The sequence below is a fragment of the Dermacentor variabilis genome, chromosome 10, assembly GCF_050947875.1.
Source record: "Dermacentor variabilis isolate Ectoservices chromosome 10, ASM5094787v1, whole genome shotgun sequence".
Lineage (NCBI taxonomy): Eukaryota > Metazoa > Arthropoda > Arachnida > Ixodida > Ixodidae > Dermacentor > Dermacentor variabilis.
In genome coordinates, this window is record NC_134577.1 from 34,534,283 (window position 1) to 34,550,213 (window position 15,931).

Below are 15,931 nucleotides of genomic sequence, written 5' to 3' on the forward strand. Positions count from 1 at the left end.
TTCATTTGTTCAAAACACGAGTATCAGTATGTCCCATGCAGTACTTCTGGCATATACAGAATTCCTTTAAGCTGCGGTTGGGTTTAGTTGGGACAGACTGTCCAGTGCCTGAAGAACAGGCTGCGACAGCTCTTTAAGTGCTTGAAATCAGGCGAAGGCTTGAATCTTGCTTTACACTGCAAAAGTTGCGGTTGCTACCTGTAGTTGAAGAATGGGGAAGTTGTAGGCCTTGGAAAAACGAAATTAGGACATCAGCTTTTGGAAGTGATGTTAATAACATTATGGATCTGATATGTGCGTTAGCATGGTTTCGTAGCACATTTAAACAAAGTGCGATTCAGCTAAGCTGATTTATTCACTTCTGTTTTGTCTTGTATATCTCTTGTGCCACTTGTGTGCAGTTGACAGCATACACATGCTTCCCAGTTGTCATGTTTCATGAAAAGATTGTGCACTCATTGTGTGCAGTTTTTGCCATATCACCTTCTTATCTGCTTTTTTTCACCATATGACCTTTCTATTGCTGGTTTCAGGGCCCTGGGCGCATGCGTGCATTGTCCTGCCACAGCGAAATTTCCCAATGAACTTTCAAAGTTGTCAGTAACGCTTGTTGCGTCTGTCCCTTCTTACTTTGTCTCATCTATCATACTTAACCGTGCTCAAATAAGTTTCCTTCCAATATTAATGAAGGGAACTCTGATGCTGCGAACCTTCAGCTAGCTTGTAAACATTGCTTACAACATGGATTTGCCTAATCTTTGTGCTTGTGGCTTCAGACATTATTGTGACTAATATTTATTGTGTTTATTTTTGTGAATATATAGCCAGTTGTATACATTCATTAATGCGTGAAGGCAATAAGTCTCTACGCACTTGAGTAATCATTGCAAATTGACGCATTTGTGATGCAATGCATATTTAGTTATAAATGATGAATCTGCAGAGCTGCAAGGCCATTTGAACCTTGAAGAACGAAGTTTTGGCCAACTCGTATTCATCGTTCCCATGCTGGCTGAAGTGCTATACTTGCAGCTGCCATAACCCTAGCGCCAGCTGTCTAGTACGTAGTGATCAAGGAGGAATGTTGCTGGAGCATAGCCTCCTGTATGTTTTAATGCCTGCCCAATCACTCTGCAATGCATGGGAGCCAGTTATCCAGCGAAGTGACACCATATTCACAATAATTCTGTACCTATTGCTGCTAGAGCATGGACAACCTTTAGCTGGGAGCTTCTGTCGCTTCATGTCCGCTCCTTGACTTCTACATGACGTACAATGAGGGATAGTTGACTTGATCCTAACCACACACTGTAACCTGTGACCCACTTCTGAGAATGTGGCGCCCTCTCAGTGAACCCCAGGTTTGGGAGTCACTGAGCTGGCATTTAAAAAATGTAGGAGGGTATGACTGGAGCCATTGCTTCAACTAGGGCACTTGTCTTCAAGAGGGAAACAAGGAGACAACTTCCCTTTTCAAAGTGTTCAGGGTGTCTATCAACCGGGAATTCTCAGGGAATTTGTACAGTCTGGAAAAACTCAGGGAAAACTCAGGGAATTTGTGCTTCTATCAGGGAAAATTAGCTGTAACCTTATTGAAACGGAACGAAAGTCATGTTAATGCTGGCTCCAGTAACAGACGAATCGCAACGAATCGTCATTGACGCCGTGTCATCGGCACGATGTATTGCCAGAGCAGTTAACGACCGATTTTCCAGACGCTTTTTCGGACATGCCCGATAATTTGTACGGCTTTGCGGCACCACCACGTACTCCATAGTGTCAGTGTATATTGCCCTAACTGCAGGTCTGAAATGACATTAATCAAAGCCGCCGCCACCGCCATTTTGATTATCTCGTCGCCTCGAACCGGCACTATCACAGGCAGATCCGCCGGCAGCCGCAACCACTACTACAGCAACGTTAGGCCTAGCTGCTTCTACGTTCGCTGTTAAGCTTCTTGCCATGCGGTGCCGTGTTTTACATTGAAATAATTCGCCGCTTTCAGCAATGGCACCGACTCCGCCTTTGTAATCCTCGCGATTGGGTTCGAAGCTCGCAGAGCACAGCGCAATGCGTAATGCCAGTCTCCAAATGTTAGCTTCGCCTCAGTGCAGCAGTGTTAGGCGGTGAAGCATAACAAGCGTGAGCGAGGTGCATTCCCACATTATGTGTGTGAGTGTGCCTGTTTCTGAACAGAGCCTACTTTGGTCGCTTTCCTTGCCCCCTGTGATTTTGTTAATGTACTTTGGGTGCAGGTATGTGTTTGTCTCATGTCGCCGAAACGCGACCGCTTGCGTTTTGTCGAGTTGCTTGGCCGGTGGTGGGAGTGCGCGACACCTCAAGCGATACCTATGGGCTATTTCATAAGTCTCGCAGGGTTCCTCGTGTCTCTCCTCCTCATTCATGCCGTCCGCATCCGCGGACGAGGCTCGGCGCGCGAGATCTCGAGCCAAACTGTGAGCCGACGCGTTACCGGGCACAGTCGCGTGAGCGGGGATCCACACGAGGGTTTTCAAGCCGCTTAGGGGGCGTTGTGTGAGGACATGGTACGCCTGTTTGGAAATTCTACCGCGGACGAAATTGCCGATGGCTTGCTTGCTGTCGCTGATGACGGTATTCGCTTCCGCATGCCTGGCCATGGCAATCGCGGTTTCCTCCGCTTCCACCACTTGGCCAGCCGTGATTGTTGTGTTCTATCAATCCTCCGTTGTGATCCGCTACCACCGCAGTCATGAGGTCGCCACGAGGGTGTCTGGCTGTGTCTGTGTCCATCTTGCGAGCTTAATTATACACGCGTGCGCCCCCATCTCCTGTCACATTGCGAGCACTGATATGCCTAATAAGCGTACTGGCAGGCCTTAAAAGCTTTTTCGGACGTGCCTGTGGCAAATTTAGCCTTTAGGGGCAGTTAAAGACATGCGTTCATTGTGTTCGAACTGCCCGATTTTGCTGATGTTTTTGCGGCCCCTAGAGAGTCCGAAAAATCAGACGGTGACTGTACAACTGACCAAGAGGATGCTTCAAATAATCCATGGGGTGAAAGCGTGACAGAAGGAGGATGAGAACAGAAAGGACCGACACACTAAGGAATTAACAGGAAAGGAAGCGTGCCGCCACCTTTTTAAAGGAGCTTGAGCACAAAAAAAAAAAAGTGTTGGCGTAGAGTGTGGCGTAGAGGTAGAACACCCGCCTCACGTGCAAGAGGTCCGTGGTTCGAATCCCGGTGCCGGCAATTTTCCACCGGATTAAAAAAAAAAAATCCGCGTGTTGATAAAATTGCACAAACAGGCCTGGAGTGTGGCCTGATCCCGGTGACCAGAATCTGTAACGCACTCCCTCACCAGAGCAGGATTGGCCACCCTGGTGCAGTACTTGGCCACAACCTCCTATATGAACACAACAATCAAGCCCTGGCCCTCAGTCCCCAGCAGTTGTGAAGCAACTGACCACGGCGGCGGTCAGACCTGCGACGCAGCAGAGGGTGCTAAGAATCACTGGCTCCGGACAGGCCGCCATTGGAATATGAACCTGGCAACGTTCAACGCTAGAACGTTATCTAGTGAGGCGAGTCTAGCAGTGCTATTGGAGGAATTAGAGGGCAGTAAATGGGATATAATAGGGCTCAGTGAAGTTAGGAGGCCAAAAGAAGCATATACAGTGCTAAAAAGTGGGCGCGTCCTGTGCTACCGAGGCTTAGCGGAGAGAAGAGAACTAGGAGTCGGATTCCTGATTAATAAGGATATAACTGGTAGCATACAAGAATCCTATAGCATTAACGAGAGGGTGCCAGGTCTTGTTGTGAAACTTAATAAGAGGTACAAAATGAAGATTGTACAGGTCTACGCCCCTACATCCAGTCATGATGACCAGGAAGTCAAAAGCTGCTATGAAGACGTGGAATCGGCGATGGGTAGAGTAAAAACTAAATACACTATACTAATTGGCGACTTTAATGCCAAGGTAGGCAAAAAGCAGGCTGGAGACAAGGCAGTGGGGGAATATGGCATAGGCACTAGGAATAGCAGGGGAGAGTTATTAGTAGAGTTTGCGGAACAGAATAATATGAGGATAATGAATACCTTCTTCCGCAAGCGGGATAGCCGAAAGTGGACGTGGAGGAGCCCGAACGGCGAGACTAGAAATGAAATAAACTTCATACTCTGCGCTAACCCTGGCATCATACAAGATGTGGACGTGCTCGGCAAGGTGTGCTGCAGTGACCACAGGATGGTAAGAACTCGAATTAGCCTAGACCTGAGGAGGGAACGGAAGAAACTGGTACATAAGAAGCCGATCAATGAGTTAGCGGTAAGAGGGAAAATAGAGGAATTCCAGATCAAGCTACAGAACAGGTATTCAGCTTTAACTCAGGAAGAGGACCTTAGTGTTGAAGCAATGAACGACAATCTTGTGGGCATCATTAAGGAGTGTGCAATGGAAGTCGGTGGTAACTCCGTTAGGCAGGATACCAGCAAACTATCCCAGGAGACGAAAGATCTGATCAAGAAACGCCAATGTATGAAAGCATCTAACCCTGCAGCTAGAATAGAACTGGCAGAACTTTCGAAGTTAATCAACAAGCCTAAGACAGCTGACATAAGGAAGTATAATATGGATAGAATTGAACATGCTCTCAGGAACGGAGGAAGCCTAAAAACAGTGAAGAAGAAACTAGGAATTGGCAAGAATCAGATGTATGCGTTAAGAGACAAAGCCGGCAATATCATTACTAATATGGATGAGATAGTTCAAGTGGCTGAGGAGTTCTATAGAGATTTATACAGTACCAGTGACACCCACGACAATAATGGAAGAGAAAATAGTCTAGAGGAATTCGAAATCCCAAAGGTAACGCGGGAAGAAGTAAAGAAAGCCTTGGGAGATAGGCAAAGGGGGAAGGCAGCTGGAGAGGATCAGGTAACAGCAGATTTGTTGAAGGATGGTGGACAGATTGTTCTAGAGAAACTGGCCACCCTGTATACGCAATGCCTCATGACCTCGAGCGTACCGGAATCTTGGAAGAACGCTAACATAATCCTAATCCATAAGAAAGGAGACGCCAAAGACTTGAAAAATTATAGACCGGTCAGCTTACTGTCCGTTGCCTACAAAGTATTTACTAAGGTAATCGCAAATAGAATCAGGAATACCCTAGACTTCTGTCGAACAAAGGACCAGGCGGGATTCCGTAAAGGCTACTCAACAATAGATCATATTCACACTATTAATCAGGTGATAGAGAAATGTGCGGAATATAACCAACCCTTATATATAGCTTTCATTGATTACAAGAAAGCGTTTGATTCTGTCGAAACCTCAGCAGTCATGGAGGCATTACGGAATCAGGGTGTGGACGAGCCGCATGTAAAAATACTGAAAGATATATATAGTGGCTCCACAGCTACCGTAGTCCTCCATAAAGCAAGCAACAAAATCCCAATAAAGAAAGGCGTCAGGCAGGGAGATACAATATCTCCGATGCTATTCACAGCGTGTTTACAGGAGGTATTCAGAGACCTGGATTGGGAAGAATTGGGGATAAAAGTTAATAAAGAATACCTTAGTAACTTGCGATTCGCTGATGATATTGCCTTGCTTAGTAACTCAGGGGACCAATTGCAATGCATGCTCACTGACCTGGAGAGGCAAAGCAGAAGAGTGGGTCTAAAAATTAATCTGCAGAAAACTAAAGTAATGCTTAACAGTCTCGGAAGAGAACAGCAATTTACAATAGGCAGCGAGGCACTGGAAGTCGTAAGGGAATACATCTACTTAGGGCAGGTAATGACGGCGGATCCGGATCATGAGAGGGAAATAATCAGAAGAATAAGAATGGGCTGGGGTGCGTTTGGCAGGCATTCTCAGATCATAAACAGCAGGTTGCCATTATCCCTCAAGAGAAAAATATATAACAGCTGTGTCTTATTAGTACTCACCTACGGGGCAGATACCTGGAGGCTTACGAAAAGGGTTCTGCTGAAATTGAGGGCGACGCCACGAGCTATGGAAAGAAGAATGATGGGTGTAACGTTAAGGGATAAGAAAAGAGCAGATTGGGTGAGGGAACAAACGCGAGTAAATGACATCTTAGTTGAAATCAAGAAAAAGAAATGGGCATGGCCAGGACATGTAATGAGGAGGGAAGATAACCGATGGTCATTAAGGGTTACGGACTGGATCCCAAGGGAAGGGAAGCGTAGCAGGGGGCGGCAGAAAGTTGGGTGGGCGGATGAGATTAAGAAGTTTGCAGGCACGGCATGGCCACAATTAGTACATGACCGGGGTAGTTGGAGAAGTATGGGAGATGCCTTTGCCCTGCAGTGGGCGTAACCAGGCTGCTGCTGCTGCTGCTGCTGCTGCTGATGATGATGATGAAATACAGGTGTCCCTCATCCAAACCAAAATAAACTCTATAAAGCAGTGAAACCCGACACTGAGATGTCGTGTATGGGCTGAGAGTGTGTCAGGACAGTTGAGGTTGACTTCCCAGCTGCTGAGAGAGAATCTTGTTTGTGACAAAGTCCAGGCCTCATACCGATGAGCTTGCTATCAGTTGATAGAAATAGCTCATATTCAAAAATATTTACTTATGTATGCATCTCCATTTCATTCATATTTGAAAATGTTCGACTCAATTTGGAATGGGTTTTGCAATTTTTTTCTCTGCGCATTTCACGAACACCTTCCTTCTGTTTTCTTTTTAAATAAAATAGATATTACTCCTTACTATTCAAACTGGATTAAGTCATTTTTTTGTTTCAACATGCTTACTAGAGAGTGACAGCATCGGGCAACATGGTGTCAGCTTGTCTTGACATAAAACGAAGTTCTGGCTTATTCAGGAAATATTACAAAGGCGCTCAGGGAAAACCTGGAAAACTCGGGGAATTTGGAAATGTCAACTTGGTAGACACCCTGGTGTTGGCTCCAGCGACATTCCTTGCTCGACCACTTTTCGTCACTTAATTAAAGCCTCCATCTTGCTGTGAACTTGTCTTGTATAGCTTTCTCTTTAATAACCTTTGTCGGAGACTCTGCGGGGCAAAGGGAACATTGCAACTCAATTTATCTCCATTCACATTTCAGGCCTGTCGTGGAGATCGACTTGATGCTGGTGCCCAGGCAGTTCTGGACACCTCAGACTCGCCTACCCGGATATACCGCATTCCCACACATGCTGACATCTTGGCCGCCTACTCCACAGTGCCAGGTGGGCGAGAGTAAAGAATTACGTAACTTTCTGTGGCCACTTTCACTCGGGGATAACATAACAAGTGGCGGACAGCCTATAAATTGTGAATTCTAAATTACTTGGTATATATCTTCATATACACGTCATGAAACACCCAACGACGCAAACTCCAAAAATGCAATCTTTCTGCAAAATTTGGGCTAGAACAGTACAGCAGTAAAAACAAAGCTATTGTTTCGTACATTTTAAGCAATACAGTTGAACCTCAATATAATGAAGTCTGTAAAATCGGCTATTTGCTTTGTTCTATTGAAATTTCGTTGGATTGAAATTTGACCTTTTATGCAAATAAGTACAGTTGCCAATTGATTTCTTTTTTAACGTAAAGGGCCGCAGAATTTTCCAGATTGTTGGGCAATCGAAGAAAATAAACTTGGAAGAGAAAGCAATTAATTTTGATGAATTTGGGAGTTGACTATGAATGATACAGTTTCATGCCACTTCGGCGATATCTTCACATAGGCGGTAAGAATTAAGTGAAGCCGGCAACGCTTTTGCTTGCACTCCACTCCCCCATGGCTGATAGTGTCGACCGCACTGTGACGATGCTATCATGAAAAGCGCCGGCAGTGGGGAGCGAATGCTTCGTCTGCCTCTTGCTCCAGCGAGTCATCGAAACTTGAGATTACGCAACCTTCAATACTGAACACGCGGGAAGACAGCTTACTTGATGCCACGCTCTCTTGGCACTCCCACTCTTTGCGTATGTGGCAGATTTCCTCGAAAGCAGGGAGCGCGGCGTATGCGCTCAGCCGTGCTTACAGCCATGTAAGCCAAAGCCAAGGCACGCGCCAGCTTACCCTCTTTCGCCCCGCCCGTTGCGTGCGCTTCATCATGTTACCACGAACTCACTCCCTTCCCCCTCTTTCCCTTTGCTCGCGCGGAGAGGCGGCACTTGTGCATGAAGCCACTACCTTTCTTTCTCACCCTCACACACTTTCACTTGCACCTAAAACACAAAGTGTGCGTGGCGGGGCGCGTTAGGATCTTATCGCACTTAGTCTTTATACGGAACATGATGCGGCTTCACTTCTCTTGTGCCGCAGGATTTGAGAGGTGCATTTGCAAGTAGCCGCTTGTAATTCAATCTTCTGTCGATCTGCGTCCGTGGAAGTTTTCATTTATTGTCTAGGAATTCCTTTGCTGTGAAAGCAAAATTTCTTTAAATTGAGATCGTACACAAATACATTTCGTTATATTGATGTTCTCGTTCTAGGGGCAAGAGGTTATGAAAAGTTAGATACGTACCTCGTTATGTAGAGAATTTTGTTATATTGAAGTTCGTAATACCAATGTTTAACTGTGTATGAACGTGCCTCTATGCCTCCTGAGAAGATGTGCAACCAAAAAGAGAGAGAAGCAGACAGGGGTTATGTGAGTGGACCAGTCTACCTGATAGCATGAGGAGATCGCGGAGATCAGGGCAGAGTAACTGGGCGAATGCAGACCAGTGAGATCATCATTAGCCAATATGTCCAATGCAGGAGGAAGGCCCTTCCAGCGATCTCCAGTTACCCCGATCTTGCTTCAGTTGATTCCATCTTATGCCTGAAAATTTAATTCAGTGATATGGTCAGTTCTAACAAAGGACAGAAAGGCTTCATTGATTGAAGCGGAGACTGCTGTCAAGGGGTTAGCCTGTAGATACGACACTACTACACAACACGTTTCTACATGGAGTTATGTGCCTCATGTGGTTTGAAACCCAGGCTAGATGCTCTTCATGGAGTAGCAGTAAAGAATGGCACATGAAAAAAAAAGGGGGGTGGGTAGGGGCGAGAGGAAACGAAGGCATACCAGGCCACTTATCCAAGGTTCCTCACATCACAAAAAACACCTGATGCCTTTTAGGGAAGTGAAGGTTACGTGAAACATTGAAAGCCATGTTCTTGAAACTGTTTATTCACTTTCTGTTCAGCTTGCAGAGATGCTTTCTCTTTTGCTGTTTGGTCGATTTTAGCTCTGTGTTTTTGTCATGTTCCTTGAATTTCAGTGCCGGACGTGACGTTCCCACTTTCTTAGTTTGACTATTTCTAAATTTGTGGTATGGATATTCACTCACACCCAAAGTATATGCAAGTATATGCATTCCGAAGGTGGTGTGACACATGAAAAGAGAAAATTTTGTGCTGAGGAAAAAAGAAAGTTAGAATTTCACCACCTTTAGCATACATTTGGCTACACATACAATACTCAGTGACACTTTAACCGCATTTCGTAAGCCCTCCAGACCCTCCATGACGTTCCATGCAGAAATAGTCTGTGGAATGACATGTTCTCAACATTTCACTTTCGAGCATTTCTGGAAGCATAAAGGAAGCATTCCTATTTGTGTCATTTTTTGGTTTCAGGATTCATGACTGTTTCGTTAATGTGGGAAAATTACCATTTTTCACGCATCTAAGAACAAAAGTTTTGTAACCATGAAAACACCTTAGCATGCAGCTCAACATTATAACATGTAAAAAACTAGTTATTGTTGTACATAGTTTACAAGAAAAAACTGTAAGAAATAAAATATTGCAGGACCGATGTTTTCGTGCCCATTTTAAAGAGGAATACTACGATAGGAAATTGATATATAGTATTTACAAAACAATTTGTCATCATAACCAGGTCCCGTGATAAGAGCAGCTATGGCTCAAGGCAGATTCATTATGAATTTGTCATGGAATTGCCAATGAAGTAGATGATACCAAGTTTGACTGTTGCCATGTGCCCAGTAGAGGCATGTCATGATATCTAAAGAACTTCAGAATATAAGGTGCATTCCACAATTAACTCTTCTACAAACACTTAATAAAATGGTGCACAACTGTTCTTCGGTTACCAAACACAAAATGGTTACTCATACCTGTGCCCATGCCATGCAGTGAAGCATATCGTCCACTCCATGACACAAAGGAGATCTCTTTTTGTGGCAAATGTTCGTTTTTTTTCTTCTTTAGAATTGGTGCTGCAGATAGTGCATATTCTGGCATGCATATTCTGGCATCACCTCTTCATCTTTCCTCGTTTAGTGTTAAGAAACTGGTGCTGGTTGCCAAGTAGGAAAGTAAACGAGATCTTGTCTGTCGAGGCCCAGGAACTTACGAAAGAGCTCAATTCTGAACAAGCGGTCAAAGTTGGTGTTTCTTTAAAACTGCAGCTGTTCTGAATACATAGTGCGAAAATGCCCAGTTCTGCATATTAAACATGCAGCAGACCTTAGAAAATGCGCTTGAAAGAAACAAAATTGGTCGGAGTCAAAACCCAATCTTTACCAGCAGACAGCTGCTGAAATTTTCTTCCAATTATCGCCCTTAAGCACTGCAGGATCACAAATCTGGAAATCTAATGTTCTTCTCAGACTTACTGGTGTTGTTCTGATAATTAAAAAAAAAATGTGTTTGGTCTGCTGTAGCCACGACCTACACACATTTTTTTTCAAAAGTGACAAATTGTGAATTTCTACCACAATATGCGTGCCTCAGTGTACTAAAAGTTGCATCAAAAATTGCAGTTTTGCTGCAGAAAAGAAAAGAAGACATAAAACAAATAAACACTGATTTTTCAAGTTTTTTTTCTGTGCTACCTAATGGATAGCGCTGTGAATCTGAGAAATTATCTTAGGGGTGTGTGGGAATAGAACTTTTTTGGACTGAGAAAATGTGAATGAAATAGTGCCAGAAGGGAATGGAATTGAATATCCTGATAATGGACAGCTATTGTCACCGTTAATATAAAACCATGTTCATATTTACATCCTAGTACATTCAGAACATCAGTACGGTAAGTTTGTGTCATTGCAATGCACATTCTAAAGCATTGTCTACTAAAAGGACAAATGGAGCGTTCGAAACAAATAAGCAGCTTGTTTGGAATCACAGGGCTCATCGAAGAATGGGGATTATCACTGTTTAGCTGGCAAAGCATGGCTCCCTGGTTGACGTACCCTGCTCCACAACAAAGCTCATATTTTACATCTGCTATGCTGCAGGGATGAAATTTATCATACCATTGCTCCAATTCGATTGCAATGCATAGTTGGGGATTTTAAGTACTATTGTACAATTATTTGAAAAATATTCGTCCTTGCAAATGGTGACTGTTTGATTCAAAAACCGAATCAAATAAAACAATATTTGATTTATCATTTGAAAGTTTTGAATATTACCACTTCCATAAACGATTTCAATGTTCTGAAATATTCTATTGAAATTCTCTATGACCGGTGATCGACTTGAGAAGGCACGATAACGAAAGGGTTAACATAAAATAAAATCGGTTCTGAACCCCCCCGCTGTCCTCCCTCCTTAATAGCAAAACAAGCAAACGTCCACTGACTGGCTTGTGTCTGTGCTGGTGTCGCAGGTTTCTACTCGTGGCGTAACACGATGCAAGGCTCCTGGTTCATCCAGGCCCTCTGCTCCGTGCTTCGACAACGGGCGCAATACGCAGACTTGCTCTCGATGCTGACGGTGGTTTGCCGCCAGGTCGCAATCTACTGCGAGTCCTACACTCCAAATGACCTCCACATGCACCGCAAGAAGCAGGTTCCTTTCATCACCTCCACATTGACCCGGCTGGTGTACCTCAAGCGGCAAAGCTGAAAGCGGCCGCCTCTTAGTCGCAATTGATTGACCAAGTCGAGCAAGGCTGCCTTACGTAAATCACCGCATTCGCAAACGCGCCCCTGCTCAAAGCTCTTGCTGAAAGAGGTCCTGGAATAGCTTTTATTGAAACCCGAGCAATGCGCTAAAATTAGTGCGACACCTTTCAAGGAGTACTATCCCAAAGAAATATTTTAGAGGCGTGAACGTGAACCCAGTTACACTGGCTGTTTTGCAAGCTCTAAACAACGCTAAAAAAGAGAGAAGTCGCACATTATGCAAGTGGGACCAATGATATGTTGTTCTTAGTTGTCTAGGCTTACTTATAATTTATGAAGTGCAATTGACTAATCAGTTGAATAGGGTCTAAAGAGGACTATAAGTTGAGACCTGTCTTAGTAAGTTGCTCTTTTACAGTGCCAGAAAAGGCACTCTTATGTGAGAGGAGACCTGACAAGCGAGTGAGCGTGCAAAAAATGAAAGATCGGTGGTGACATCGCTTTCAAGTCCTTGCATTAGCTTGCCATCATTTCACGGGTTTTGACACTTTCTGCAGAGGTGTACTTAATCTTTTATCGATGAAGATGGACTAGCAAGTTTTCAGAGCTTTTATTGCATTAACTGCACAAATGTAAAACACTATTCTCAAGAAGTCTGGGATGTAACCCTGACACACCGGTGCCACAATTTCAACATGTAATCTAAAATTAAATTTTGGCCTTTACTTTCTCTTCAGGTAATCGACGTTTACTGCAATATCAATAGGAATGAAGTTTTGAACAATTGTATCATCAGTCTAAACTGCCTTAGTGTTTAATTATGCAATGTTTGAAGCAGCCATTACAGCTGTTTGAAATAAGAAAGGCCACTTACCACCAACACAACAAGACGGGGTTTCACAATCTGTACATTGTGGAACCCAAAACATCACTTTATTTTAGAGTGTGAGCAATGGATGAATATGGGCCCTGAACTGGTCTTTCTATTTTAGATTGCTTACAAGGTAGGTAGGAGTTGACCGGTGTCTAGGTGAACATGTTGGAGGCAGCATGCTTCCCTCTACTCCACTTGACTTGTCAACATGAGGGATGTATAGAAATCCTGAAAAATGCCACTTTGCTTTTACTTTATACGAGACTGCATTATCATGTTGCCATGACGGTGAAGAATAGAACTGCTACAGCGTTAGTTAAAGATTGAACTCTTTATTGGGTGTACTTGTGCCCAGCCAAACAAGCCACACTCAAAGCACAACGATAGCGGTGAGCATAGTCGTCGAGAATCCAATTCATGGGTCAAGCGTGTTGTGCTGCCAAGCTCAAGGACGTGGGATCAAATCCCGGCTACGGCGGCCACACTTCGATGGGGGCGAAATGCAATAACGCCTGTGCACTGTGCTTTGGGTGCACGTTAAAGAAACCGTTAAAAGAAATGATCAAAATTAATCCGGTGTCCCTTACTATGGTGTGCCTCATAATCATATTGTGGTTTTGCCATGTAAAACCCCAGAATTAAATTAAATATTTTTTTGTCATGCATGTCGGTTACTTATGCATGACTAATCATGCGCATCCACGTAATCACTGGTGTTTGCGTACCACTACTTGCATCGCACATGTAACCTGGTTATACTGGGGGGCTATTCTGTAAGAGTCCACCTAGTGGATTGTCCATTTCGGCCACTGCTGATTGGCTAGGGCCGCCCGTCTCCTCCTCTCCCATACAGCTGCATCCAATCAGCAGTGGCCGAAATGGACAGTCCACTAGGTGGACTCTTACAGAATAGCCCCCCTGGGTTCTCTCACAATAGAATTCATGACTGGCAACGCTCGACAAAGTTCTGATAGATGCAGGCTTGTCTTGCACTTGGTGATAACTTTTAGCAGTTGTTAGCTGTTGAACAAGTGTCCCTGGAAAAAAGGGTAAACAAAGTATGTGTGTCAGTATTTGTCAGTATTCTGTTTCCCTATTAAAAGGAGCACCAACACTCAGTTTCAGAGTTGTAGTAGCTCTACCACACATTTCTCTCTCGTAAAAGGATGACATTTGTCAAGCATAAAGGTTAGGTTAGGCCTAATTACATAGGCCAAATTCAAACAGCTGTCATCCTCTCCCTGATGGCACTGGTTTCTTTTTCTGAGTGTTTCCTTGGGAGTTTTTTTCTTGAGAATGCGATGGCAGTGACATTGGCCAATACTCCCAGCAGTGCTGGCATCCTGTTAGTAGGCCGAGAAATGCTCTATCCGGACAGAAACAGGTTCCGTGATAGTTACGCGATGGCCAGAAACGCCAGACCTGACGTCATCGTCGTGATGTCGTGACATAGCTGAATTTCAGGACATTGTGCAGCAATGAATATATAGTTATGATGACGTTGCTCTTACAAAACCAAACAAGAGAACTGCACCTGTTGTGCTTGTGCTTCGCAGCTGCAGCAATCGCAGTACCAAAGTGAGCCAGCCTGTCATGACGTCATGGTGTATCCGTTGGCTGATTATAGAAACTGAGACTGCTTCGTAGAAGGAAATAATACCATGAATTAGGGTGTTCTGATGCTTTGCACAATCTTTTCTAGGGTTTAGAAGGTTTGGACATTGACTTGGTTGCAAACAAAATGGGAAGTCAAAAATGTTGTGTCACTATAACTACGGGAGCCAATACCCTGAGCTTGTCTAGACAAAGAGCATTGCTAACATTCTGTGATTGTTTTTCCACTTTTGTGTATCGTGCAGTATTGACATGAATAAGTTTTTTTTTCTGTTTCCTTTAACTGTGCAAGTATTCAGGCAAGTATTCTTTACTGCTTTGTTATACTATTGTAGCCCTGTCACATATGATTTTTGTTATTATTATTATCAGGTTTATGAAATGTATGTTATTTTTTCACTGGATCATTGTCACCTGTGCCCTTAAATGTCTCTTTCTTTGCAGTCACAACAGATCCAACAGTATACTCGCAGAAGAACATGTGAACAGGGGGAGAGCACATTCTTGTCTATGTCTTCCCCCTAGAAATATTATTAGTATGAACAAGAAATTAACTAGCCAGGCTTTTTGATCGTCAGAACAGTGTGATATTCACCTTACTGCAGTAGGTATAATGGTCTCTCTTCTAAGCAGAGTGCTTCAGGTTACAAGGTCAACACAGGCTGTGGTAGCCACATTTCAATGGGGGCCAAATACAAAAACGTCCATGTAAAATCCCAGATGGTGTGAAATGTAATCTGGAGTTTTCTACTCGTTATAAGGGCGTTAATTTGGCACTTAATATCCAAGAATTTAATTTAAAAATTTTATCCTAGACAAAGTGCAATTTACGAATAAATTCGATCTCGTTCTCTCCTGCTTTTTTTGCTCAACATGATTATGGTTTTAGTAATTGTCATCGACATCATTGAATGCAATTGTAAAAAAGAAGCCTGGAAATTCACATGCTAATTGGTGCGCAGATGCGCTGACTTGAGTAAGTTGGTTATCACAGGGCCACCATTATGCGAACACAGGTTTACTTTCATAAGTTTCATAACATGGAAGGTTCCCGCATTGCCCCTACTATCACTGTGACCATTCTCTTAATGGGTCCCTGCCGATGTGGCCCTGCTGGAGCTATGATGTCTGCCCTGCACTCTGCAGTCTTTGAGTGTGCAACACTCTCAACGTGCTCCAGCATCATTTGTGCCATCCAGTACTTCAGCCCCAGGTACTCAAAAGATGGCACCTTTTTTTGTGCCTTTGCGAAACTTCAATATTTTTTTACTGTGCTGTCTGTTTATACAAGTGGTGTATGCTCCTTTTTACTGTTGTCTAATATCGCACTGCAAATGATTCACTGTCAATTGCTGTATAAATAAATAAATATATATACTGTATTTACGCAAGCTTGTCTCGATCCATGCACCTCTCAACAACATACACTTTCCTTACTGTGCAAGAAGACAGGGGAGGTTGCACTGTGTATGTGTGAATTAGCTAGTTGGTGACTACTCAAGAATATGAAGATTTGAAGCAAGGATATACTGTGGCTACCTACGCAAGAGAACATTATGGTGCACACAGCAGTGATGTCTCTTTCAGGGGCCAAGATTTT

At 43.8% G+C, this 15,931-nt stretch overlaps 1 protein-coding gene across 2 annotated transcripts in view; it reads left to right on the plus strand.

The window, feature by feature from the left end:
• Positions 1-15,682, plus strand: part of LOC142560288 (caspase-1-like) — a 31,565-nt gene extending 15,883 nt beyond the window's left edge. Inside the window, exons 6-7 of one of the 2 annotated variants that reach the window (XM_075672263.1) lie at positions 7,087-7,210; positions 11,606-15,673. In XM_075672263.1, the coding sequence (XP_075528378.1) occupies positions 7,087-7,210; positions 11,606-11,844 (363 nt within the window). In that variant the 3' untranslated portion in view covers positions 11,845-15,673. Of the gene's footprint in view, positions 1-7,086; positions 7,211-11,605 lie in introns of both variants that reach the window. The other variant, XM_075672262.1, reaches the window with a different exon arrangement.
• The last annotated feature ends 249 nt before the right edge of the window (positions 15,683-15,931 follow it).